Source organism: Rhineura floridana, chromosome 8 (assembly GCF_030035675.1).
Source record: "Rhineura floridana isolate rRhiFlo1 chromosome 8, rRhiFlo1.hap2, whole genome shotgun sequence".
NCBI lineage: Eukaryota > Metazoa > Chordata > Lepidosauria > Squamata > Rhineuridae > Rhineura > Rhineura floridana.
Window position 1 is genome coordinate 38,037,260 of NC_084487.1, and position 25,496 is coordinate 38,062,755.

General features: G+C 41.6%; 1 protein-coding gene across 3 annotated transcripts in view; it reads left to right on the forward strand.

The window, feature by feature from the left end:
• ABTB3 (ankyrin repeat and BTB domain containing 3) overlaps positions 1–25,496 on the forward strand; it is a 326,024-nt gene that overhangs the window by 204,802 nt on the left and 95,726 nt on the right. For all 3 annotated transcript variants that reach the window (XM_061638952.1, XM_061638953.1, XM_061638954.1), the window contains exons 2-3: positions 6,387–6,536; positions 19,407–19,611. In XM_061638952.1, the coding sequence (XP_061494936.1) occupies positions 6,387–6,536; positions 19,407–19,611 (355 nt within the window). The remainder of the gene's footprint in view (positions 1–6,386; positions 6,537–19,406; positions 19,612–25,496) is intronic.

A 25,496-nucleotide genomic window follows, 5' to 3' on the forward strand; every position in this document is an offset into this window, starting at 1 on the left:
GAATTTGGTGGGGAGTCTTTTTATCTTAGCTTACCTTTATGTAACAAAGAGGAAAAAAGAAAATTATTTTTAAAAATGTAGAGGTCAGTTGTTCATAAGTGTCATCCACTTACTGTTCCAAGTCATGCTTAGTCACTAATTGGTTGAACAGATACGTCTTTACTATGTCCTTTCTTCACTGTGTTTTACAATCAGTTCTGCCTTTCTGATTCTCAAAACTGTCAGTTGCTAAACAGGAAATAGCCTATCAGCACTTCTGTGACAGCAAAGTAGGGAGGTTTATGACAAAATAAAAGTTCATATGTTACAAAGTTGTTGCATCATGTCCAAAAACATCATCCAAGACAGTTCCCTAAGTTTATATGTATCTTCATTTGTATGATCCTTTCCCCTTCCATGTCTCCTGTCCAAAGATCAGTTTTCCCCACTCCATTTTCCCCATCATTAACCATGGTTTCCCATTACATGTGCAGAGGTACAAGTTCCACTCGGGAGCAGCGTATCTCATAAACCAGGGGCTGAAAACAAGCTGTGAAGTGAATTTCCAAACCATAGTCAGCAAAAAAATTGGCAAATGTAATGCAAACCATGGTTAATAAAGAGGGAAAACATTGCTCCAGAGGAGGGGTACCCAGAAGTGTTTCTCTCCAGATGTTGTTGGACTCACAAATCCAACCAGATGGTGGGAATTGTAGTCCAGCAACTTCTGGAGGGCACCAGGTTGGCTACCCCTTCTCTAGAGAGAGGGAAGGGAGGGTGAAAGGAAATTTGCACTCAATTTGCATACTGTAACTCAAAGAGATTCACTGTGTTGCATCTGCCCTAAACCTTCCTAAATAGAATATTTGGTTGGGGCTTGATATCTAGTTTTAATTATCTTTTTATGATTTAACAATATATTGTATAGTTGAATAAATCTAGACATTCTTACTTTTGTTGCTTACTGCAGCAGGCAGTTTTCAGATTCATCTTAGTTATTGTATCTTCTTTACAAAACCACTCCAGCCCATTTTGATTCTTCCTCATAAACTGGGCCCTCCAAACACATCCCTCATATTCAGCTACTTCAAATTTATCTGCAACTCATGATCATTGAGATATCAAGAAAAGAACATACTTCCTATTATTTTTAATCTCAGTACCATGTTGAGAAGAAAAATAGTATTGATCATTGCTTCTGCATCTCAGTATGAAAGAAAATTGCTGTTAGAATAGAATAGAATTTTATTGAATTTTTCCATAGACGGTATCAAAAGGGAACAAAATAAACTGTATTTAAACTCCACATAAAAATAAAGTACATTTAAAACCACACATAAAAGTATACATCAAATGCAAATTTATTTTTATTAAAACAACTAAAAATTAAAATAAAAGAAAGTTAAATAGGGGACGTACATGTCAAAATGATAACCTTAAAACTCAGAATCTCGACCATAGTTGTCTCAAATGGAGTCCAAATATCTTTTCTTAAAACTGAAGGCCACTTTACAAGTTACATATTAATTAGTTTTTTGTCATAGAAAGCTTAATTCTTCTGTCACTCTCCAATAAATAAGGTTGCAAGTGTTTTATATAGCAGGAATATAGTATTTAGCAAGGGTTTTATATAGCAGGAATATATTGTGGGCCAAATGCTTCTCTCTTTACCTGGACCTCTCTGTCTGGCCTTTGGAACTCTCCCCAGACCACATACCACACCCCTCACAGTGTTTATGTGACCTTGGACTCTGATAAAGCTTCTTGCTTGACTGGCTGGAGGACAGACAGCGATGTATGAATGTGTGTAGACACTAGCCTACTATACAAATATCAAATTAAGGGCTTATCCACATGGAATCATTTCTTCATAGCAAATACATTGCTTTTACCATCATAATAGATTAACAAGGTCCATACTGCATGCTCAGTGGTAGTTTCAAATCCATTGTTTTCCATTTTCACAAGTAGGCATTTCTCTGGGAAGGATTGGTGTTGCTGTTTCTTTGCAGCCCAGCCCTCTAATTTTACATGTTTACTCCCTCCAGTTACTCAGTTACTGGGCAGTATTTCCACTCCTTCTTGCCCCCACCACTTCCCGAAGTTTGGTGGTTGAAAAAACTTGCCCTGCCTTACTCACTGGATTTTTCAGAGGGTCCTATTCTTAAATTGCTCCTGTTTTTAAAGCAAGCAATCAGTTTTTAATAGGAGGTTGTCATTGTCTGTCATGTCACAAATTAAAAATAAGACAATTTCCTAAGAAAAAATCCTAGGGGGGATGAAACACAGCTCTGGGGGGGAGCTATCTCCCCCCAGCTACAGACTTGGTGAGGGGGATGGGTGTCTAAGTCCTGAGCCGTGACTGTAATTATGTATGCATATGTCACTGGAACAGTACAGAGCTTCCAAAAATCCAAAACTGGATCCAGAGTCTGCTCTGTAGTGAAGTCCCGTGCAGAATGGTTGTAATGAGACTGATCAACAGAAGACAGCCACATCAGGAAATATGCCATACCAAATAACAGGGCAGCAAAAAGAAAGGACATGTATTAGTATAATTTTCCAGTGACACATGAGAACAGATTCTGCAGTTATAGTTTATAGAGATGTCTTTGATTCAGAATGACAGACAAAAGTATGGCACTAATAGACAAGAAAATAGGCACTAATATGGCACTAATAGACAAGAAAACAGAAGACACCTATTGCAAATTCAGCCTTCTGGAAGCCTGAAATGTCTACCTACTTGTCAGATTTAAATAGTGTCATTGAAGCAGGAAAAAAATACACAACTCATTAAGACTGTATTGAATTAAGAAAGATCTTGTACTGAGAGGGAACGTATGGAGTGATCACTTCATCAAGGATGGTAGGCTTTTCAATTACAACAGGTCATCTTCAATCATAACATTTTCTAAGGAGAGTTAATGTATTCCCAAGTTTCTGATAAATGTGAGCTCACATTCTGGCCTCTTGTGAAGTTATGTGTTTCTCCCACACATGTCCTTGCTCTCCTGTAAAAAGGGTGCTGGTAGTATAATATGGCTTCCCACTAACTAATTAACACTGTTACTCTCAATCTGGGCAGCTGTTTTGTCTCCAAACAGAATATCTGTTGGCTTGGCTTACTAATCATTCATTATCTGGGGTCACCACTAACCTTCTTTACCATCATCAAAATCAACTGACATGTGCAGAAAGCTTGGGAGAGAGGTGAGGTCTTATCTTATGTGCTAGAATATGGAGAAGGTGTCCTGGTTCCCACCCACATACAACAGCAGGTGCACTTACATTTTTAAGGAAGTGGTGGTTTATTAAAACACATTAACAGTACAGACTCAGAGGCATGTCATAGTCAGACACAGTCCAGGAGTTCTTACATGGTGAAGGGTTAGCAGGGGTAAGTGTGGTCAAGGGACAAGGGCCAGAGGTCACAAGTCCAAGATCAGTAACAAGAATTCCAAGACTTCATGGGAGCTTTGAGGTTGTTCCAACAAGTGTCCTCACCTACCTTCCAACTTTTTAAGCAGAGGCATGGATCTCCAGCTGCTCATGAGAATCCCTGCTCCTGCAAGCATTAATGGTCTGAAGGCGGGCGCTTCTCCGAGAGGGATGAGTCTCCTCCCTTCTCTTGATGCTCCACCTTCCCTGGGTGTGCCTCCTCCTCTGAACTCTCCAGCTCTATCATGGCAAGATGCACCCTGAGCCCCTTTCATCCTTAACTGGCTGTTCTAGTTACGTATCCAGAGGCGGGGGGGGAGCTTTATCACATGGGCTCTGCAGCATAGTCTCATCCCCTCTCCCCTTGTCCTCATCCTCAAGTACCTTCTAATCTGAATCTGAGGGCTTAGAGGGGACCATGACAGAAGGTGAGAAACACTGAAAGTCTCTCTTGCTTCTCAGAAGGAACTTGTGCTGCTCTTGCCTTCTTGAAAACAGTGGAAATGAGACCACTGGGGAAGGGAATCTGTGTGCTGCTGGGTGTCCTCTCACCAAGGTAGTTGGAGGTGTTCATCCATGGTGAGTCGGTGAGGGATTTGTGGGTGCCTGCTGAGAAATGGATCCTCTACCTCCCCCCCCCCATGATTTTAGGGAGGGTTTTGTTTTGCACCCACTCACCCACCCAAGGAATGGTAAAAAAATGTTACCATAGCTCTAGTTCCAAGGGTCTCAGAGGCAAGTGCATCATCATTAGCCACCAATTGCTATACTACATGTAGGGTTGTGAAGAGGACATATAAAACAGACTCTACAAGTGCAAACCACAAATTTACAGACATGAGTGAGAGAACCCACATGGGTCATGATTTGCAAGGCAACATTTTGTACTCATGAGAGCTAACTCACACAATCAGTTCATGATGTGCACAGTTCATGGTAAAGTGGATCAGCAGCACCTTGTTGTGACATGATAACAGAGAGTTGACATATGCTGTTAGCAGCTCTTCTTGATGTATGTCCTAATGGAGTGCATGTGGGAGATGGAAACAAAATAGACTGACTTGCAATCAGAAGTCGGCTGGTGTGGAATGTTTTCCAGAACTTCCAGTGGATAGGATAAGTGATTTTATCACAGCTATTTTAAACTGTATATTTACTTGCACAATTAACTTTAGAAACAAGATTTCTACATTTACATTCATTTTTCATATGGTGGTTAGTGTTTCTGTGGTTATAGCCTTTATCATAGTGCTTCTATACATATTTATTTTTTATTTCATTTTTATTCTTTTTTTGGCAATCATGCACATAATCACACTTTCTTTGACATTCTTGCTTATTAGCTGAGCTTTTAAAGGATAATTTCCAGAGAAGTAGCCATGTTGGCCTCTTCCAGCAATAACATCAATGAGTTTTGTGGTGTTTTAAAGGACAAGTTTATTGTGGCATATATTTTTGTGGACTAGAGACTGTGGACTCTAGTCCACAGAAGCTGATGCCATAATAAAGTTGTCCACAAAACTCTTATTTCATAAGATGGTTTTCTACGTATGCCGAGTTCACCTTTGTCCCTCAAAGTAATGCAACAGCTACATGGAAGCAGTTTTAGCTGGTGCCCTGCAGAAGCTGTGAATGTGTCCTAAAACACCTCTCTGCAATTCTCTGCAAAGCACAGGAATTCTGTGTTTGACATGCGGGGATTCCTTCTCGGCAGATTAAACTGTGTCAAAAAGGTTCCCTGGAGGCAGGAGTTTTGAAAGCCACACTGATGCATGATGCTGAATTCCTGGAGTGGCTGGACGTAAGTAGGACAGTCAGCTCCCTAGCATGTAACTGCCTCCAGGTAACTGGAGTAAGTGCCTCCAGAGCCCTGATTAATTCAGCACAGTCTGCAAATCCTTATCCTCTGCTAACTGTGTGGTAACTGCTGTGCAGGGGTGTTGGCAGCTTTCCTTTATTTCCAGAAGTATTCCTGCTGCAAATACCGGAAGTGCAACTGACTTTCTCCCAGTCATCAATATTGGCATTCTCATCAGAGAAAGGCCAGGTATTTAATGAGGTAGGGGGAAATGAATTGGTCCTCCATTGGTCAAGAATAAGACTGGGATACATTAGGTCCTGTTGGGTCCCATGATTAGGAGAATGGGTCTCGGAGAGGGAAGTTGCTGGATTTGCTTTCAGGCGTATATTTAGGCTTCTTTGGGGAGTGAAGCTTATTGATTGATTGACTTACCAACCATATTTGTGTCCCACATTTTATTTATTTATTAAGTTTATATCCCCACTTCCTTCCAAAGAAGCCCAGGATGGCAAACACACAAGTGATAAAACAATCACGTCTAAAAACAATTCCAATGAAGATGCAGGCTTGGAAAGACCTCTACTTTAAAAGGCTTGTTGAGAGAGGAGTCTTCACTAGGTGCCAAAAAGACGCCAGAGATGGTGCCTTTTAACCAAAAGGTTCATGATGACCTGGCCAGTTTTCATGCTTCTTTTCTTCACATGTGTTCCTAAGACAATTGTGTGTAGGAAAGTGATTAGAATGTGAGGAACTTTGTGATTTGGACAACAGAGGCAGACACAGCTTACGCACATTCATCCAGTTTCTTGGACAACATATAGGAGAAACAATGTGAAAGACTGGGAAGGAGCCGTGGCTTGATCACAGAGCACAAGCTCTGCACGGAGATGGTTCCAGGTTCACTCCTTGGCAATCCTGGTTTAAAAAGGATCCTAGGAATCCAGTACTTGGAAATATGTCTGCCTAAGGTCCTAGAACTGACTGGCAGTCAGAGTAGATAGCATTGGGGTAGATAGACCAACGCTGTGGTTCAGTACAAGGCAGCCCTTGAACAGCATTTAAAAACATATTTTTTCTTTTTTTAAAAATGAACAGTTGCAATTGCCTGGATTTTTAAAAGTGCATTGAACATTTCCTCTCCCCCTCCCATCTCTTTTCACTCCAGGTGTCCCTTGCCTGCCAGAAAGTCTGAATCTTCACAAAGACCAGCAAAGGTCAAATAAGCCAGGGGAAGTCCAGATGTTTAGCCAATCGGAGTTACGGACCATCGAACAATCTTTGCTTGCAACGCGTGTGGGAAGTATTGCAGAACTCAGTAAGTACAGAATCATTCTTAACCTTTCCCTCTATTACGTTTTATGAGCAATCACGTTCTGGTTTACTCAGAAAAAAACCACCAGGGTTGTGCAGGGAACCTGCTGTGGCAAGAAGTAGAGCAGATTTATACCCTGCTGGTGGAGTGGTTCGCAACACAACTTTGAGTAACAGTTAAGCAACATAAGAAGATAAAGCCCAGCCATTTCAAACTGATTCATAGATTTGCTAGAATATTTGGTTTTTGTATTTCCAGAGATGAAGAATCAGCCATTGTTTGCTTCTTCTTCACCAAAGGCCTTGGTGCAACATGAAACTGCACAGTACCCGAGTCTTTGCATGTCTGTTACCCCCCCCCACACACACACACGCATTAAGACTCTGTTGAGATGGAGACTCATGGCTTCACAGCCAACCATTTTAATTCTCCTTCCCCCTCTTTGTTTACCAGCCATCCTGATGAAGAGTTCTGGAGAACTCGAAAGCTTGCATATTACTTTGTGACATTTTGATTGCTCTAATAAAGGTACCACTCTAACATGGATTTCATAGTATTAGGCACTAATGCATTAGCAAATATGCTTTTTGAATCTTATGGGTGGAAATGCCACAGGAAGAGTGTACATGATTTGGCATGGGGAGACAGTGGCCATGAGAAACGTCATGTGTTTACCCCCACCCTTTTAAATTCCCTTCTTTTCCTTTAGAAAACAGCATTGGGGCTCAATTACATGAGTTTGCATGCAACTTGTCGTTAGCCCATTCAACTCTGCTCTGCACTTGCTCATGCACGGTGCACTCTTAATCAAGAAGTTGCCAGACTTTGTCACATATTTTCCTGCATTTGCACATAATCACCCCTGTCACTTCATTGCCTGCATTTCCCTGTTAAACCAGCAATGCAGGGGAGGGGAACATTTTCAGACCAAGGGTCACTTATGAGGAACCTTCTGGTGGGCAAGGCCAGAGGCAAAAGAGGGTGGAGCAATGGATGTCAGTCTTAACCTTTACGTGTGGATGGAATGCAGCCAAATGTACAAATCAGAGATTTCTATGCACACACATACACACAAACTTGTACACATCTTTCCATCCCACACACGTATTTTCCCATCCTGCATTTGGGCAAGGAAGAGGCAGTATCATAGTTAAGAACGTCTTCCAACCCAGGAAAAGCACTCAAAGAGGACTGGAGCAGGGCAGCTGCTGGGTGTAGCCTGTGGAGGGAGCATGGCCTAGAGAGTCCTGAGGGCCGCATAGAGAGGCCTGGAGGGGTGCATTTAGCCACTGGGCCTGGGGTTCCCCACCCCTGCGTATGGGCTCCATCAAGAGGGAGTGGGCACCTAAGAGCTCTTGTGTCAACTGTCCGAGTGCCCTTTCTAGATCTTTGACAGATCTGGCACAGCCAGCGGAGCACTCCCTTAAGGACACGAAGAAACTATCCTGCTCCATTACCCTTTGGGGCAGACCATCCTAATAGGTCCACTATCTCTGTGGAGGTTATAGGGAACTGCAAACCAGACATTCATTTGCCCCTGGCAAGGAGTCAATAAAACTCTCGCTTTCCCTTGTGATCTGACATATCGGAAATCTGACATTATTTTATGTTTGGCAACTTACTAAAAAATAAAATATAGAAAATAAAAACTGGAACCGAAAGTTCTAGCATGGATAGTGGAAACGGGGTGTGTGTGTGTGCTCAAAAGTCATTGCAAATTCTGGGGATGGAGCGGTGAAATTTCACTCAGCCCTAAAAAAAAAAAAAAAGTGAAAAACCAAACACCTTTTCTGCGCACCTCTGTATAAATGGAGAAATAAATGATGTATCTGCCTATTTTACCCTGCCCTACTGCTCCTCTTAATTGTCACTGAAGGACTTCTAAAGACTCCCTTCGTTCACTGATGTGCTGATTCTACATTTCTTAAAATAGGCAAACGAATCGCCATGTTCTGTCAGAAGCTGCTGCTGTCTCCTGGCATGCTGATAATAGCACCGCTATTCAGTCCAAGATATTCAGAATGTATTTACAGGCTCTTGCCTTCTTGGACACCTTTTGTTCCTTCAGGCATGTTAATCAACTGAACTGGAGACCTGAGCTTGGGGAGCGGGCAGCAGGATTCAATGGAGATCTTTCCCTTCTGACCTACATCCTTCGGACAGGGCTGCCACTTCTCGGATTGATAGGAAAAGGTTTCCCAGCTAAATTTCTGAAGCCTGTGCTGCTGTTACAGGGCATTGGATCAGGGCCAACCCTTGCCTTCATAGCCCCTTATGACCTTTTCCCACTCTTATGTGCTGGCTCCTGATATATCCCTGCCTGTGACCTTCACTCCTTCAGCTCCACCACTGTCAACCATCCCAATATCTCTTACTTCTTCAAAAGACTCTGCCTTCTCTCCCTTAGTTGCTGCCCTTTTAGCTTGGAACTGTCTCCCAGAACACCCGTGTAATGCCGTCTCTCTTACTTCATTCAAAGCCTTCCTCAAACCCCAGGTTTTCCATGAAGTTTTTGGCATGATCCCCAAGGGGAAGGTCTGTGACTCAGTGGTAGAATATCTGCTTTGCAGGTTCAACCACCAGCATCTCCAGGTAGGGCTGGCAAAGAATCCTGCCTGAAACCTTGGAGAGCCGCTGCCACCCAGGGTAGACTATTCAACTGGGTGGTCAAATGACCTGACTCAGTCTAAGGCAGCTTTCTGCATTTTGGCCCTACCCACCAGCCATGCATGGCTGCTTCTCAGTGGGTCAGTTAAACTCTTGTTTTTGCTGCCTGCCTGGAGCCGCTTGGGACTTTGCATACGAAAGGTCCTAGTTCAGTCCTCAGCGTCTCCATGAAGAGCTGGAAGAGACCCTTGTCTGAAACCTAGAGAGTTGCTGCCAGTCAGTACTGAACTAGACAGACCAGTGCTCTGACTCCATATAAGGCAGCTTCCTATCTTCCCAGTTCCTGTGCAGCTCTGGACCTGAGCCTAAGCACGTGCAGCTGAAACAACCTCACCTGCCTTCCCTGTCTTCCCCTGCTTCTACATCCCTCCTCTCCCTCTGGCATTTCCCCTGTGTTGAACTTAAGGTTGTAAGCTCCTTAGGGCTGGCTCCTGTCCTCTTGTAAATACCTTAGATACGATGACATATTAATACAAACAATAAGAAATGGCACTACTATGCACAAAAGCAGAGTCATATTTTACACCAATGTCCTTCAGTGTTGGGTCTCCAGATGTTGTTGGACTACAACTCCCATCATCCCCAGACAGCAAAGTCAATGGTCAGGGACTATGGGAGTTGTAGTCCATCAACATCTGGGGACCCAAGGTTGAAGAACACTTTTTTCACTGTATTGTGTTGCACTTGTGGCAGTAAATCCTTCCCATGAACAGCTTGTATCAAGGAACGGAGAGAGGCTAGATGGATGAGGGAGGAGATAAGTGGTTGAAGCAAGAGAGAATAAGTGCCAGTTCATACATTTGTGGTGGAGGATACTTCCCTCCATCCTCCACTTTCCCCTCCAAGAGTATTCTTTGCTGGAAGTCCATGTGCACTGCAACTTAAGAAGCCGTCTTATACTGAATCAGACTATTGGTCCATCTAGCTCAGTACTGTCTGCACTGACTGGCAGCGGCTCTCCAGGGTTTCAGGCAGGAGCCTCTCCCCGTCCTACCTGGAGATGCCAGGAATTGAACCTGGGGCTTTCTGCATGTAAAGCAGCTACTCCACCTCTGAGTAATGGACCTTCCCCCAGTTTTATTTTATTCATGGATTTATTTGTTCATTTAATACATTTAGTCTAACCAACGATGCTGAGAGGATGGAATGTGGGTGAGTTTACTCTCAGCTACAAGAAGGCTGCTTATATAAACAGAAATGCAGAAGATTCTCACCCTTGAGGCTTACATTGCCCCCTTTTAATGGCAATGCTGTTTTCAGATCTATTAGCAGCTTTGGTCTTTTGAGAAAGGAAGGCAGGATGTAAATTTTAAAATAATAAATGGGCATCAGCACCTGCCATCCTGCCAGGGCCCCAGTGCCTTGGCAGGTCCCATCACTGATTCCTGCCCAGCTCTGCCCCACCCCTTTTTAAAAAAAAGACTCAAGTCTTCTGAGCAACTGGATGTACGTGCCATTTAAATTTCCCACCATCCTTCCAATGTAGCATCACTGTGGGTGGTTGTGGGAAATTAGCAGGGCAGCTGCCATTCATCCACTGGGATACTTTCCACCGCTGCTGTCAGGTTATCCCACGAGGGCCTTTCAGCAGAAGAGGAGGCTCACCTGAGGCCATTTCCCCCAAAACCCCTTCAACCTGGAGCAGACCTTGATGCCTAGCATGAAGAAACTGCTAGGGCCACTTTTCTGAATGCCCCATCAAACATCATTGTCCTTTCTTTCTATACTTGCTAAGCTGTCAGCTCACATGATCTCTGAACCAGATTTAAGCCAAACAGCTGATAAGCAGATTTTTTTCTGCCACTAAGTTGCCTGTAGCTGTTGATCCTGCTATGTTCTGTCAGAGCCTTGTTTGGCTTCTGCCTAGGGAATGGGGCTTCCTTACCACAGACACAGATTACATCAGGTCACTTAAACAAGATGTTAAACCTGGGTTTGGAAACAGTGGTGCTTGCCTGCGGATAATTGGCAATTTCTAGCATCCTCCTTGACATGCAGTTTTCATGTCCATTTCAGGCTTTTTCAAAGTCATGTAGTTTCTCGGAATTAGAATATCACTTCTTGAGAAACACATGATAGAACATTAGGTTGGGATGCATATTCTGTCAAAGAATGCATTTTCTTCCATGGAAGAAAACACTGACAGCTGAACAACATGTTCAGGAATGCAACATGGCAGATCCCTCCTGGGACTGTACCACTTCAAACTGAAAGTGGAAGGATGCCCTTCCTTATAGTAAATAAACTGCCTGCTTCCTCAGAGTAGATAAACTGCCTGCATGTGACCCATCCATATGTTGCACTTTATAACTGATTGAATTGTTTTGATAGTGATTTATATTGGTTTTATATTATATTTTATATTGTTTTTGACAGTGATTTATATTGGTTTTGTCTTTTATATGAGTAGTATATACTTTTGTAAATAAAAAAAATAAAATAGATATGTACACACGCTTGCATGAACCTCAGGGTCACACAGTCCCTGCCTTGCTCTCTAGCACAGCCAGAAGAGAGAGAGAAGAAAAATCTGCTTTGGTTCATAAAACTCTGGTTTGTTCAAACAAAATCAAACTGTTGGTTATTATCCTGGTTTGTTAACAAACCAGAGTTTCAACTAACCAGTGTTTACTGAGTTCAGACATAATGAACAACTCTGGTTAGATTTAGTCTGGTTATATCTGGTTAGTTCAGACATAATGAACAACTCTGAGTGCATGAATAAAAGCTAAGCAGTGCTTTTCCCATACCAATTGAGAAGAGACAAGGGGAAACACAAACATGTGAACCTAAAGTACATGCACATAGCACTAGTTTAGCATTATGTCTGAACCAAGTGAATGTATAAAGAGACCTTAAAATGCCTCAAAAACAGATCAATCCAGTGTAAGAAATGTACTAATACAGTTAAAGTATTAAACATAGGATAGCAGAACATAGCTAAGGAAAATCAAAGAACAATTTCTGTTTAATGGCCAACATGGTTGCCTTACTTCCGTACTTCTAGATAATATGAAATGAAACAAGACTTTGAGATAACTTGCCTTAGAAACATGTGACTTATGAAATTTAAGGATATGATAGGAACAAGTAAGCTGAAACCCATGTGATGAATATTTTATATTAATATTAACCATGTGATTAAAATTTTGCAGCAGAAAAGTTGAAAAATAAATGGTCAACTTGAAACTATTATTTAATCATTTGTGAACCTTGTCATATGATGTCCAACTGATTAATAGTTTAGAATCTAATCCATTTATCACCTCTTCTCTCAGATCACAGTTAAGGCTATTATGCTGGTCTCTGAAGATTAGAAATGCTTAATATTGGATTATTTTGCTTTAGGGCAATTTACGTATCTTATCCTTTTGCCAGTTTATCTTTGCACTTAATGACCCCCCCTTTTTTGTCCATTGAATGATTTTGTTCATGCTTTATAAATTTCTGTTATTATTGGGAGTAGTAATCAGTGCAACAGATGTACACCAAGAAAGATATACGGCAATAATAATTTACTCTTCATACTTCAGTATTTCATTCTGTGTATGCTCCATCCTTGATTGAGGACCTGCTGTTGCTAGGCAACTTATAACGAGGAGTAGTCCCTTGTTTTGATTGCTTTGGTTCTAAATAAAACAAGACAAAAGGTTGAAAGGGAGACAGAGGCACAAAATCTGGATTGGGAATGACAGCCAGGGCTCATAGAGCCCAAGACAATGTTCTCCAAGAGCACAGTACTGCATCACAAATGAAAACAACAACAACACATGACACTTGCAGTTATAAACTGCCCACCACCAAACACCTTCAGGATACTGATTAGCGTTCATAGTGATTTTTTTGAAGAATGGTATAGTCACACATCCAAAATTGGTGGTTTCAAGTGAAAGGAAAAGCAAAATTATAATTATATTTTATCTATATTTATTTATTTATATAAATATTTATATACCACATGCAAGTATAGTCTCAAGGTGGTATATAATTTCATTTAAACGTTCATTAAAATGATAAAATCATTATACCATAAATAAGTGCAACTGATAACTGAGTGCATGAATATATTTTTAACAAGTGCCAAAATGTCACCAGTGCTGGTGCGTGTTGGAACTCAGAGGGGTCCACTATAGAGAAGGCCCTTCCCGTCTTTGCTAATCAAGGATCTGCCCTATTCCTGTGACTGTATTTTGTTGTAAACTATTTTTAATATTGCATTTTAAATTGTTGTAACCCACCCTGGGACCATATGGTGAAGAGTGGGTAAGAAATTGAAATAATTAATAATTAACAACAACAATATATCATAGGTGGGAGTCAGTTCCATATGTTAATTAGGCACTGTCTGAATAAATACTTTCTTTTGTCCATCCTGAGTATCTGCCAGTCAATTTAACTGAGTAACCCAAGTTCTTATGTTATGGTCAAGAGAAGTGGGGGGGAAGGACCCATCTCTCCATTATCTTTTTGAACACTGTGCCTTAATTTTATAAACCTTTGATGTATTATACCTTAGTTGTCTTTATCCCCTTTTAGAAACATATTTTATATTATCTAATGCCACACATATAAAATCACATACAGGGTTAATTGATCCAGATCAGTATCATGCACTTATTCCATACTCTCACAATCATAAGTTTCCAAAATTGCTAATGAATGTTAGATCCACACTTCACTCTTTAGCATTCTCTTTATCCACTTTGGTTATAAATAGAGAGGAGAGATGCAAAGAGTTTAAAGGATAATTACATTGCACTGAGTAATCTTGGGTAAGTATCCTGATTCAAGGTAATAGCTTCAAGTTTATCTTTTATTTTTTCCTATATTTTGGTGAAAGTTGGATAATCAAATGTAGCTACAGAATACTGTATGCCTTCAGGAGACTGGTATGCAATGGAGCACCCATCCATTTGGACCTGATTCTGCAGGATGACTGCACACAGAATCTAGCACCACTCCTGTTTTCAATCTTTTTGAGAATTATAAACATCTGAGGAATATAGGATTCATTCTGATCATAGTCATTTCCTAGCAGCAGGAAAAAAGGGGGGAGTTTTTAAAATTAAAGGTTTGAGTCATAAGAATATTGTAAAGTAAGCAAAAATGGCAATACTCTGAAATCATGGTGTCTGCAGTTGTTTGGTTCCACCCACCCACCAGCGGTCATCTCCTGGTTTTGGTTTTAAGACTATATTTTTCTAGAGGATTGGTCTGTGCTTTTTTGTATTCTTGCAAATTGTTGCAGCAGCAGCAATCTCTTTCTCTCTCTCTTATCAGGCTGCTCTAATGGTGTGTAAAGACAATAGGGGAAAACTCCCTTTACTACTGCTGCTGGGATGCTAGCCTTGATCCAGCAGCAGTAGATGGAAACATAATCAAAAGGAATACAAAAGAAAGGAGGCCCCTAACTGCAATGGGAAAACATGTTTCTAATAGTGGTGAAATTGACTATGACAGATTTGCAGACACAATTTTCGACTAGTCAGTTTCACTCTGTAGGGCAGGAGTGGGGAACCTCAGGCCTAGTGGCCAAATTAGGCTCTCCATGCTTCTCTATCTGGATCTTGGAACTCTGTCAGACTACACCCATTGCCAGCCCTGCTCTGCATCCTTCTTAAGTGCTTTTGCCTGGCTAGCATATGTCTTTGAGTTATAATGTCACTTGCTTGCTTAGATTGAGCTTAGATGGAGCAGTGGGTGTGGATGAATATAGAAAGCTCTACATGGCTGGAATGTTGTCTGCTGTACAAGGTGAGAATCACATCCGTTCCTCTGCTCACATTTACCTCAAGCCCTAACATTAGCATGTGGCCCCTATAAGTTTGCTCAATGAAGATATGAAGCCCTTGGACCAAGCATGGTTCCTCACACCTGCCTTACGAGTAGTAAGATAAAGATAACAGTTTATTGGGTTCCCATCCTGTTTTTTTTTTTTAAAGTTGTATTCAGTTTTAGTCGTACTCAGAGTAGATTCATATATGTTAATGAACACGGCTAACTTAGGTTCATTAATTCCAACTTATATATAGCTTAGTTAGATACAACACACTGCTTTTTAATGGCTAGTTAGATTTTTTTGGAAGCAGCATTGAGCTCCTTTTCAAGAAAAGCAGGAAACAATTTTTAAACTTAATTTTTTAATTAAGTGATGGCTACATCATTTGTTTATTATGGATATGGTGTCCTTTTGCAGGGTTTTTTTTTTTTTTGCACAAAGCAAGATTTAGAAGGCACCAGATTGAGGAAGGCTGTGCTAGCCTTTGCTTTCTTGTCCCATCAAATACCTATCTTTTTTTTAAATCCCTATGCTTAACACTTTGTATGCTTTTCTCCATCCACTTCACCTAGCTCCGCTTCTTCTTCTTTTATTCATTTTTAAGATTTATACCCTGCCTTTTAATGAAATGATTGTTATGGTGGCTTGCAACAGGCTGTAATAATATACCTCCCCCTGCAAAACTCCCTTGTACATGTAGACGCACACACACACACCACAACCACCAGCAACAGCAGCCCTTAATCCTCCAGCAGCTGGACGATACCATGATGTTCTTCCTTGTAGCTGGTTGGCAAGGAGGTTGTCATCCCATATGAGACCCAAAACCCATAATCTTGGTAGAGGAGTGCTGCCAATAGAGTTTTGCCCCCTTTCCCTCACACCTACTCCTTTCACTGTAGTTATTTATATTAAGATCATGCCTATTCCAAAGCTTCTTCCAGCTGCACATATGTTCCTATTGCATGGATACCAGGAAATTTCGGTTATGCAATCATAGATCTCCAACAGAAGACTAGCAGATGCAGGAAGAAAGAAGAGGGCTTCTGCTTCTTGAAATAGAGGTGGAATTTGACCATATGCTTTCAGTCACAAGGAAAACAAATACTGTGTGCTGAAATGAATTTCTTGCCAGGAGCAACATATTGGAATGTGTCTGGCTCCTTTTGCCAAAGGAAGTAATCTGATTCAGAAACTGTGGCTTCAGACTAGGGTATAACATATGCTGCATGTGCAATATCACTATTTCCTAGTAAGAAAAGAGCAGCAGAAACAGTATTTTAAAAGGTAGCGAAACAAGACAGTAAAAATGGACATGGCCTCATCAACAACAGTATAAAAGACAGCAATACCTGGCAAACAGCTAACCCTTAAAGACTCATGTCTTGGTCAGGTTTTGAAAAACAATTAATGATGGTGCCAGGTGTGCTTCCCTAGGGATGGCATTCCGTGAAGCTGACCCTAGGGATAGAAGACAATTTCATCTGGTCCACATTTTTAAGAGAACTGATCCACTTCACACCTTCCAGACTAATATACAGATTTAAATTCAATTATTCTTTGGAGTTTCACAGTTCACCAAATTTTGCAATAGAGTTAACTCCAAAAATGCACCAAAATGCACTTAAACAAGTGTGTTTCAAGATAAAATATGTTTAGAAATGCATATTTTGAGATAATATATAGATTTAAATTTATATTATGTTATAAAATACGTATTTAAGTACTGTTTCAATACAAATATGATAAAAAAGTTTTGCAGATTAATGCGGAAACTGGATGGAATGCTCATGAATAAACGCATGTAAAACTGACATGGTCTAGAAGTAGAGTGATGCATCTTTTCCTTAGTTAGAAAGATCCTTCTTGCAGCTGTCTCCTGTACAGTCAGAAGGGGAATATGGATTAGGACCTTGGATGTTGAATGGAGCACACAGAAAGAAGGCTCCTACAGGAGAAGGTGAACATACTCAGGTTCCAAGACACTGAGGGTTTTAAAGGCAAGAACCAGCATCCTCAATTGATCACAGAAACTAAATAATAACCAATGCAGACTGAACAGCATTGGACCAATGAGCTCAGTTTGACCAGTCTTAGACATCAGTCTGGTGGTGGGCGTATTTTAGACTGATTGAAGATTCTGGGCATTTCAAGAGGATAACCCCACATAAAATGCATCACAGTAGTCCAGCCTACAGACTGCTAACAGCGCAATCCTATACATACTTACTCTGAAATAAGTCACGTTGTGTTCTGTAGGGCATACTTATTAGTAAATATGTTCAGCATCAATAATATATTATTAAGTAATACTTTATATTAAATATAGACTTTATAAAAAAACCAACTGTGCCAAGAACAGTAGGATTCTGAGACCTCTATAGGCTATACAAAATGCATGATCTCTCTTGTTTTGTAATTTCCCCCTCTATTTTGCATAATTTATTTTGGCTTTGCTGGTCCTAGGCTGTGGCAGAGAGCCAGGCAGAGCACAGTAACCCTGGTTCAAATCACTGGAAATCTTATTCAGCCACTTTTCTGGCTTCTAAGATCAGAAGTGGCTGTCAAGGAAGAGCACCACTGTGCACCTGGTGTCCCTCTGTTTATTGAGAGAGGGAAGCCGGCTGTGGGGGAGGGGTGTGATGCAGCAGTGAGAGCACCAGATTGGCTGTGCTCACACTGTGCCACCTCATCCCTCTCCCAGTAAGCATAGCAACGTGGCTGACAGGAAGCCAGCTCAAAGAGGCACCCCTTATTGCCGGCTGCCCCCTCGAAGATTTTAGCAGGTGCTGCCCACACACTCTGAAGCATAAAGGGCTAAAGAGTGTGCTCTTTTTTTCTTTTTAAAAATAATCTTAGAAACTCAAGTTTCTAAGTTGGATCCTTTGCCCAATATCACATACTGTGTTTTTCCTGCACTTCCATGGAATTGCAAGATACATCCCATTCTGTGCATATGTTTCATGAACTAAGTTGTGGCCAGGCACCATGGATATATGTAGATGACCAAGTCTGTGCGATTGGCACATGTGATAAATTACACATGGTGTTCATGCTTTTTCCCTAAGTGAACGTGTTTTCTGAATAAAAGAATCAAAATGTAGGAAGTAGTACTGAGTTAAATCATTTGGAGAGAGATCAGAAGTACCCTGTCCTCATAATATGAAGCTGCCATATACAAAGTTAGGCCACTGGTTCATGTAAGCTAGTATTATCTACACAACTGGCAGCAACTCTCCAGGGTCTCAGGCATGAGAACACAGGAAGCTACCTTATGCTGAATCAAACCATTGGTCCATCTAGCTCAGTATTGTCTACAATGGTCCTTTCCCATCACCTGTTGCCTAATTCTTTTACATGAAGATGTCAGGGGTTAAACCTGGGACCTTCTGTTTGCAAAGCATGTGCTATTCCACTGAACAGTGGTTCTTTGGTAAGGCTACCCAGAGTCTTAGGCAGAGGTCTTTCCCCATCACTTGTTACCTGATCTGTCACTGAGCCATAGCCCCTCCCTTCTTCTCTTTAAGGGAAGTGAGTGCCTGTACCCCTGAGTGTTTGTTTACATGAACATTGCCTGGATACTGCATGCTCCACAGCGTCCCAGAATGTCTTAGTTCAGGGATATCCAGTGTGCTGCCTTCCAGATGTTGTTGGACTCCCAACTCCCATCTTCCCTGATCATTAACCACTCTGGCTGGGGCTGATGGGAATTGGAGTCCCACAACATCTGGAGGGCACCATGGTGGCTACCCCTGCCATAGTCCATCACAGAGAGAGAATAATTACTTCCTCACTGGAAAGTAGAATAGAGGAGGGGTGCTGTAATACCTTCCCATTACAACTTCAGTAATACAAAATGGATAGAAACTGAAATAATATATAAATCCTTCTTGGAAGAGAAAGTATAGTACAGCCTTTCCCAACTAGTGGGCCACCAGATGTTGTGGGACCACAATTCCCATCTTTCCTGACCATTGGCAATGCTGGCTGAGGCTGATGGTTGTGGTCCAACAACATCTGGTGGCCCACTAGTTGGGAAAGGCTGGTATAGTAGGAATGTATGAGCAGGGCTAGTGTCAGGGGTCAGCATGTTTGGGCACCTGCCAAGGGTCCGGAGTTGGTCCTGTTAACCCTGCAGTGCACCGCATGGGGGCTCTGATGGTGGTGGGAGGGCACTGGGATGGCAAGGCCCAGTGGTAGCACCATGCTAAGGGCCCACTGAAGTCTGGGGCCAGCCCTGTGTATGAGAACAGTACAGAAGTAATGTTTACTCTTTTGATTAAGCACTATGACTTAACATTCCTTGCCTTTCTTCGTGCAATCACAGCCTGCACATTTCAGGATTGATGCTTGAACACAGAGGAAGGCCTGAGGCTGAGATGTAATTCTACCCAACCCTAGCAATGATCCTGCTTCTCCTTTTCCAGGTGATCTGGTGTCTCGAGCAATGCATCACCTGCAGCCACTCAGTGCGAAGCAACATAGCAATAGCACTCCTATGCACCACAAGCAGGGGTCGCTCTACTGGGAACCAGAGGCTTTGTACACGCTCTGTTATTTTATGCACTGCCCACAGATGGAATGGGAGAACCCAAACGTGGAACCTTCCAAAGTCATGCTACAGACGGAAAGGTAATAATCTGTTTTATGAACAGATCCACCATTTTTTTATTAGTTACCAAATGCAGGCTACTGTCGACTTCTCTGTTCAGTCTGTATTGGTTGTGATTGCTTTTTCTTCCTGGAATAAAGTTTCCTTCCATTAAGTGCTCCATGGCTGACCTAGAATATATCAAAAATGACACCCAGTGGCTACATGTTGCAGATTGGTTCCAGATGTCTGTTTTGGAGAAATCGTCCTCCCCCAACTTTGCTCTCTTTTTGTATATTGGCTGTGCCTGCGATTTGGAAAGGAAAATTAGAGGTTCTCTTTGTAACTTAACAGGTTTGGTTTTAAATGTGTTTTTTTTTACAAATTTAATGGGCTTCATCAACTGTAATTGGGGAAACAGGGACTGAATAGAATATATGCAGTATGTAAAGAACAAGCTGCAGAGTGTATTGCATTGCTAGTAATGCCTGCTAACATTCAGAAGTGACTTTGAAACATATTTATCATTTAGGGAATAGTTCACCAGCCAAACTTTGATTCTGGTATAACCTGGAAGACAATTATGCTTAGGTTGTCTTCTAGCTGTCCCTGAATAGGTTTTAGATCAAGAACAGCTGTTTGCAATAGAGCATGTTTTGAGATGTCTGGCTGAACGTATCTCAAAAAGTCAGTGTATTATGTCATGGCAGACCAGTACAACATGTGACCAACAAAGCCAAACTGACCCCACTGGCAAGGCTGGCTCCACATGTGTGAGGGGTCCCTCAACAAGGTGCCATCCAGTCAGCTCCACTACTCCAGTGCAATTCTGCCATTTCTTTGCAGGCTCACCCTGAATTGGGCTCCTGGCCACTAGCACAGTGGGCAGCAGCAGCAGCAGCAACAAGCCGCAGCAGCCACCTGCAAACCACCCAACATTTTGTTTTTCCCACAATGCCCCTACATCAGAGGTGGGGAACCTTTGGTCTCCAGATGTTGCTGGACTAAACTCCCATAATCCTTGCTTATTGGCTATGATGGCTGGGACTGATAGGAGTCAGAGTCCAATAACATCTGGAGGGCCATAGTTCCCCATCCTTGCCCTACATAGCATAACTCTGGGCATTATGGGCATGTCAAAAAGGTAACTCACTTCTTCTCACATAGTAAATTTGAGCCAAGTAGCACAGAGGAGCACGGCCCCCCCCCCAGCACTACTGGAATGCTTTTTAAGTGGCACCAGCCAACTGATCCCATCCCTACTTGCCTTTTAATCTCTATTATAGGTTGGCTTGCTTCCTCCCACTTGAGGAGATATTCTGGGGGGGGGGAATCGGTGTCAGGGGAAAGCTGCTGAAGTTTGGAACATACAGGATCGCTCCACAAAGATGTAGAATATGGGAACCACTGAAAAATCCAGTGCTAAATCTGAATTCAGCAGAATTCTTGCCCATCCCTAGACAGAAGTGACATGGCCACTACTCAAAGGGCTTACAAACTACACTGGATAAACAAGACAAGATAGTAGAAGTAGGGTTGCCAGGTCGTCACACAGAGGTGCTTTATCTACCGTTAAAAGCGCCAAAGTTTTGAGAGAAAACACATCTTCAGCCTCTCCTTCCCATGTCATCTTCTAGTCCCTTCACAGGCCTTCCTCCCCCATCTGCTGTCGCAAGCAGAATTCTAACTTTTCATCACGGCAGACAGAGAAGGAGATGATGCTGCAGCATCAGCATCTCCTACTTCTTTCCCCGCTATAAAGCAAACCAGCATCCTTTGGAAGGAACTGACAATCAATATACCCAGGTGGGTACAACAGTGAGACGAATAGGAAAGGAGGATCCATAGTGATTCACACAGGGCCATGCTGAAGAAAGGTGCTTGGTTTGCATATATTGTATTTTTCACATTGTCATTCCTCACCTCCACTTTACATGGGAACTTTGTTTGGGTATTCTCATTCATTTACTTTGATGCACATTTCAGATAGCATGTTGAGATTGACTGCAAGGAGAGTAACAATGAAAGCAAATAAAAATAAGAAAAGGTAATTAAAAAAGCAAAAACTCAGTCAGGTTAGTTTTGAAATTTGTAAGCAGCTACCCCATCCCCTAATATAGTTATATTGCTCTAATTATTATTATTAATTTGTTGTTAGTATTCTTGAAGCAGTTGGAATCGGGTCTATGCTGAAAGCAGAGGAAGGTCTGTTCCTTTTTAAACACTATTTGACAAATTATCTTTCTATGGAAAACCACTTTAGGAACTGTGGTAATGTGGTAAAGGCCAGAGTAAGGTTTCTGCATTTTTGCCAGGACCTTGTGGTTCCCTTTTGGAAGGAACAAAGATACATTCTGCTGCCTAATCAGATGTGTTCTGGCATTTAGCAACAGAAATCTCAAGTGCAAAGGATATTACAGATATTTCTACTGGAGTGAGTTATGTAATCTGCTTTCCTTCTCTTCTGCAGTTCTCATGCCACCTCCCAAAAGCAATTGGTTAAAGTGTCTTTGAAAAGTTTCCTTTTGTATTCTAATTTTCACCCAAGGGATACCAGTGGTACTCCCTATTGCAAGCCATTATTTTTAGTGTGTGATTTATTGCTTATGAATCTCTCTCTCTCTCTCTCTCTCTCTCTCTCTCTCTGATGTTCAAAAGAAAAATGGAAATGATTTTTAGTCACATTTTTTCCTAAACATTTTGCTTTATCTTATCTAGGCTCCGGGTGTTTTCTCTGATACTTATTAACTTTGCTTTTATGTTAGCATTTTTGTGTTTTAAAGGAAGAAGAAATATTATTTCACATTCTCTGGCAGTTTTATCTTAGCTTTTCTGTGTTTGACCCTCTGTCATTCTCAGAGAGATGTCCTTGGGTGTTGTCATTGTAAGCAGCTTCTCCGGGTTTGTACTTGAGAGAGGTGGTGGCAGTTTCACTGCTTTATAAACAGAAATAGTCACACCTGAGAAAAACTCTTAAAAACAAGAACATAGTTGTGCAAATTATTTAAGTTGAGACCTATCCCAGACCTATCCCAGTCTGTGTCTGTGTTAGAATTGCTTTTAATATGTCTTTTAATATCTTTAACCCTTTTTTAAAAAAAGATGTTTTTAAAGTTTTTTTTAAATGTTTTTAATGTTGTTTTGTTTTAATGTATTTTAAGGTCTTTTTATGATGTTTTAGAGTGTTTTTAGTGTTTCTGTTTGCCGCTCTGGGCTCCTGCTGAAAGGAAGGGCGGGGTATAAATAAAATAATAAATAAATAAAATGGTAGAGCTTGAATAGCCCCAAGAGATTTTTTGTGCTCACTCCAACACCCCCCCAATTATTTTTGACAAGGCTGTGATCCCATGGTGCCAAAAGGCTTTTGTGCCCCCCTCAGCCACTTCCCAATTTTTAATTCTTGATTAAACTTAATTTAAAAAAAAATACTGACTGCTCACATAGGTCTCCTGCTCTCATGCCAAAATGTTTTTTATGCTCCCAAGCCTCCACCTCCGATTTTGTTCATTTACAACATCAAAAAATGTTTTAATGTTTTTCTGACTGTTCCCAGGTATGTAACTGTGATCCCCCAAAAAGTGTGTCCCCAGGCTCCCCCAAAATATGTCCATTTACGTGTGTGTGTAGGTTCCCTGCTGTGACTCTGACTGTGATGCCAAATGGTTTTTGTGACTCCCCAAATGTGTCCTTTTTTAAAAAAGAGTCCACACCCACTTCACACTTTGGACCTGATACACTTTGATATACGGCCTCTGGTGGGTTGATCATAGGCCAATGCAACCCTTGGACTGAAATAGGTTAGTCACCTCTGATCTATTGGCTAACACTTGTCATTTCATGAACCTACCCCCAATTCTGAGAGCAATTTTTCTATTCCTTTTAAAATGTTGATAGGCATTGCATCCTGTGTTCAATATCCTGCTGCCCCTCTAGCCTTGCTGCCAGAGGGGGATTTATTCCACCGATTCCTCCTTCTTTCTCTGTGCTCCAGCCCACTGAACTCTCTGGGAGTCAACATAGTTAGAGGTTTAATGATATTATCATGATGGCCAAAACAACATTTTCTTATTTAAGTGAGCAGTCTTCTGCTGCCTGTAACCAAATGGCATGAAATTTGCAGGTGTTCTGCTATTTCCACTGTCCAGCATCAGGTTTGCCAAATTTCAGACAGACTGGGAAAAGGGTCCTCATTTTAGATGCAATGAATAAGGTACAGATACTATACACTACTTTTTTCCTATATGTAACTTTGCAAACCCCTGATGAAACAGCCTAGAATTGTGTGTGTCCTGACACTGATTTTGCAGAAGACACTAACAAACATGCTGGGCTCACACCAATAACAGCAAACATTCATAAAAATGAAAAAGGAACTGTGGGTGTGTACCACCAAATAAGCTTTGTGCCACCCCAAATGGCTTATTCATACCACTGGGAGAATACCCCCACTGAGGTGCCAAAGGTGCTCTAGTGCTGTACTTGCAAATATTCATACAAATTACTAAGGAATTGGGAATGTGCACATTCAAATAACCTCCTGCATCCTCTTAGCCATTCATGAGCCTTCTAGGTCAAGACTGAGAAATGCATCCGGTTACCATGCTGACACAGTTGCATAATTCCCATCTGCTCGCTTTGCTTATCCTACCTGACAACATCCCTGTTGCTGTGGAACTATTGTGGTTCTTTAGCTATAGGGCCTATAACTCTGAGAATATATCACTAATATGGCTAGCTCCTGTCAGGAGTATTTAGATGACTAAGACCCCATCTGCACTATACATTTAAAGCAGTATTATACCACTTTCAACAGTCATGGCTTCACCAAAGAATTCTGGGAACTGTAGGTTCTAAAAGTTGCTGAGAGTTGTTAGGAGATCCCTGTTCCTCTCATAGAGCTACAGTTCCCAGAGTTCCTTAGGAAGAGGTATAGACTATTAAACCACTCTGGTATAGAGTCACAGATTCCTAGAATTGTAGAGTTGGAAGAGGGCTATAAGGCCATTGATTGCAACCCCCTGCTCAATGCAGGAATCCAAATTAAAGCATACCCAACAGGTGACTGTCCAGCTGCCTCTTGAATGCCTCCAGTGTTAGAGAGTCCATCACCTCCCTAAGTCACTGGTTCCATTGAGCCCATTATTCCATGTCTTACACTCTGGGATGGTTGAGAAGGGAGCCTAGTCCTCCTCTGTGTGACAACTTTTCAAGTACTTGAAGAGTGCTATCATATCTCCCCTCAGTATTCCCTACTCAAGGCTAAACATGTCCAGTTCATTCAGCCTTTTCCCATAGGATTTTGTTTCTTAGCCCCGATCATCTTCATTGCCCTCCTCTGAGCCTGTTCCAGTTTGTCTGCATCTTTCTTAAAGTGTGGTGTCCAGAAATTGATGCAGTACTCAAGATGTACCTACCCAGTGTCAAATAGAGCGCTAACAGTGCTTTGAATGTATAGTTCAGATGGGGCTTAGATATCATAGTACATGTTAGCAGTAGTTATAGCTACTGTCATATATAAAAGAATTTCTTAAGCACTGGTGCTTGTGTAGCAAAGTACCATGTATAGCAGGGGTTGGAAACCTTTTTTTCTATCGAGAGCCACATTCCCTCAGGGGTAATTTGTTGGGGCTGCATGCTGACAGCAGGTGGGCTCAAAGCCAATGGTATGTAAGGCCAGAACCAAAAGCAGACAGGGCCACCCATTTCTCTCCCTCTCTTTTCTCTGCCAACTCCCCACCCCGAGCCCAAAAGCACTTCTATATGGTGGCTACAGTTTGTAGCATTAAAAAAAGGCCATTACTTTAATTGCATGGTTTACAGCCACATCCGAAGGTTTAAAAAAATCAATTCTAAGCATTGTCGGGGGAGGGGGTTAATTGGGACCATTTAATTGGGACAGTTTTCTAGATTCTGAATTAAGGAAGCT